The sequence below is a fragment of the Ambystoma mexicanum genome, chromosome 4p (assembly GCF_040938575.1).
Source record: "Ambystoma mexicanum isolate Mex_15411 chromosome 4p, UKY_AmexF1_1, whole genome shotgun sequence".
In the NCBI taxonomy this organism is placed as follows: Eukaryota; Metazoa; Chordata; class Amphibia; order Caudata; family Ambystomatidae; genus Ambystoma; species Ambystoma mexicanum.
In genome coordinates this window covers 382,670,302-382,671,877 of record NC_090927.1, presented here as the reverse complement: position 1 = coordinate 382,671,877, position 1,576 = coordinate 382,670,302, and the positions used below count along the sequence as shown (strand labels likewise).

The 1,576-nt window shown below is 51.3% G+C and overlaps 1 protein-coding gene across 1 annotated transcript; it reads left to right on the top strand.

Annotated features, from left to right (window-relative positions):
* Nucleotides 1–857: 857 nt before the first annotated feature.
* Nucleotides 858–1,331, top strand: LOC138452830 (protein LDOC1-like). Its single transcript, XM_069605174.1, has one exon. It carries the CDS (start codon nucleotides 858–860, stop codon nucleotides 1,329–1,331), a length of 474 nt encoding a protein of 157 aa, XP_069461275.1.
* The last annotated feature ends 245 nt before the right edge of the window (nucleotides 1,332–1,576 follow it).

Here is a 1,576-nt window from a genome sequence, read left to right as displayed (position 1 = left end):
CGCAGCAGAGAGTCAGATCATCAAAAAGAGTTTATTTCTCTCAACAGACAGGAGGCTCAGGTGGAGGCTCCATCTCGAGCTCTTCAAGCAACATCCAGTACAACCATCCTGGTCGCTTGCCCAGCTTACTCGCCGGCCGGTGAGTAACTGCGTCCGTCCTTCTCCTCCTACTTCCCGTTTTTTCCTCCGGGAGTCCTTCCTAGCCTTTGTTTCCACCCGCTTGCTCCTCCTGCTTTCGCGCTTTCTTTCTCTCCCTCTTCCTCGTACCGCTTCTTCCCTCTCCTCCCACTTCCTTGCCCTGTGTCCCTTCTTCTTTTCTCTTCCTGTTTTCATACCTCTGCCTGCCTTGTGGATTGCCTATACCACTCACCTTGCTTGTACTTATCAGCCAGCCAGTGTACCAGACCTCTGCCTGCCTTTTCGGATTGCCTCTGCCACTCGCCTTGTAGTCAACAGCCCGCCAGTGTACCAGACCTCAGCCTACCTTTTGGATTGCCTTGCCGCCTTCATACCACCGTCTGCTCCACGTTCTTCATCTCGTCTACCTGTCCACTCAAGCCTGCTCCACTAGCACTGTGTGGAAGTCTCTCAGGGTTTTTTTGTGCCGTTGGCTTTTTCCCCTCTCTTGACGCACACGGACGATTAACCCCCTTCACACCTGTTACGGTGGCACAGTGGCATCCTTCCGTGGACGTCCCTATCTCCACAAAAAAAAGGAGAGACCCAGAAGCAAAGAGGAGAGAACCAAGAAGGACGAAGGTGAGGAGCTTGGGGAGGGTGGTGAAACGGAGTCTTCTTGTGAAGAAGAGGATATTACTGACCCTAGTGACAGTTTGCAACGCCACCAAGTAACCACTATGGCAACCCCAGAAGTCCAGGAACTTGTTGCTGCAGTGCAGAGCCTGAACTTGGAAGTACAGAATCACAAGGCCGCAAATACAGCTTTACAGCAACGAATGACGGAGAGAGAACGACCCTCTACGGACCTACCTTCACTCCCTTTAGTGTCGGGCAACTTTGATGGCTCACCAAAGAGAGTTAAAGAATTTTTGGATGCTTGTAACCTTCACTTCTCTTTCCGTTCCCAAACCTTTGCCTCAGACCACGCCAAAGTGGGGTTTATGATTACCCATATGATGGGTAACGCTCTGGCATGGGCCACCCCTCTAGTTAATCAGCACGATCCAGTTCTACAAGATTATAGCACCTTCAAGACCCTCTTACAGCAAACCTTTTTGCGCACAGAAAGTACGTTTCTTGCATCAGAAGACCTTCTAGACATCCGACAGGGAAATTCCGACCTATTGACAAATATATCCGCCTTTAAATAAGTAGCAGCTGAAGCGGGTTGGCAGGAGCAGGCTAAGTATGCCATCTTCCGGCGTGGATAGAGAGAGGATCTCAAGGATGAGCTGGCCCGTATCGCTCGGCCAACAACCTTTGCCGACCTCATCACTGCTACCCTCTGGATAGACTTCCGACTGTCAGAGCGCTGTGCGGAAAAAAAAAGAAGAGCAAGTTCTATGGCCCCCCCTCCCTTGGAAGCCCATCCTCCTACATCTTTGCCTTCCTCACA

Excerpts from the sequence above, each read along its gene's own strand:
- LOC138452830 (XM_069605174.1), top strand. The coding sequence starts at position 858 with ATGGCAACCCCAGAAGTCCAGGAACTTGTTGCTGCAGTGCAGAGCCTG.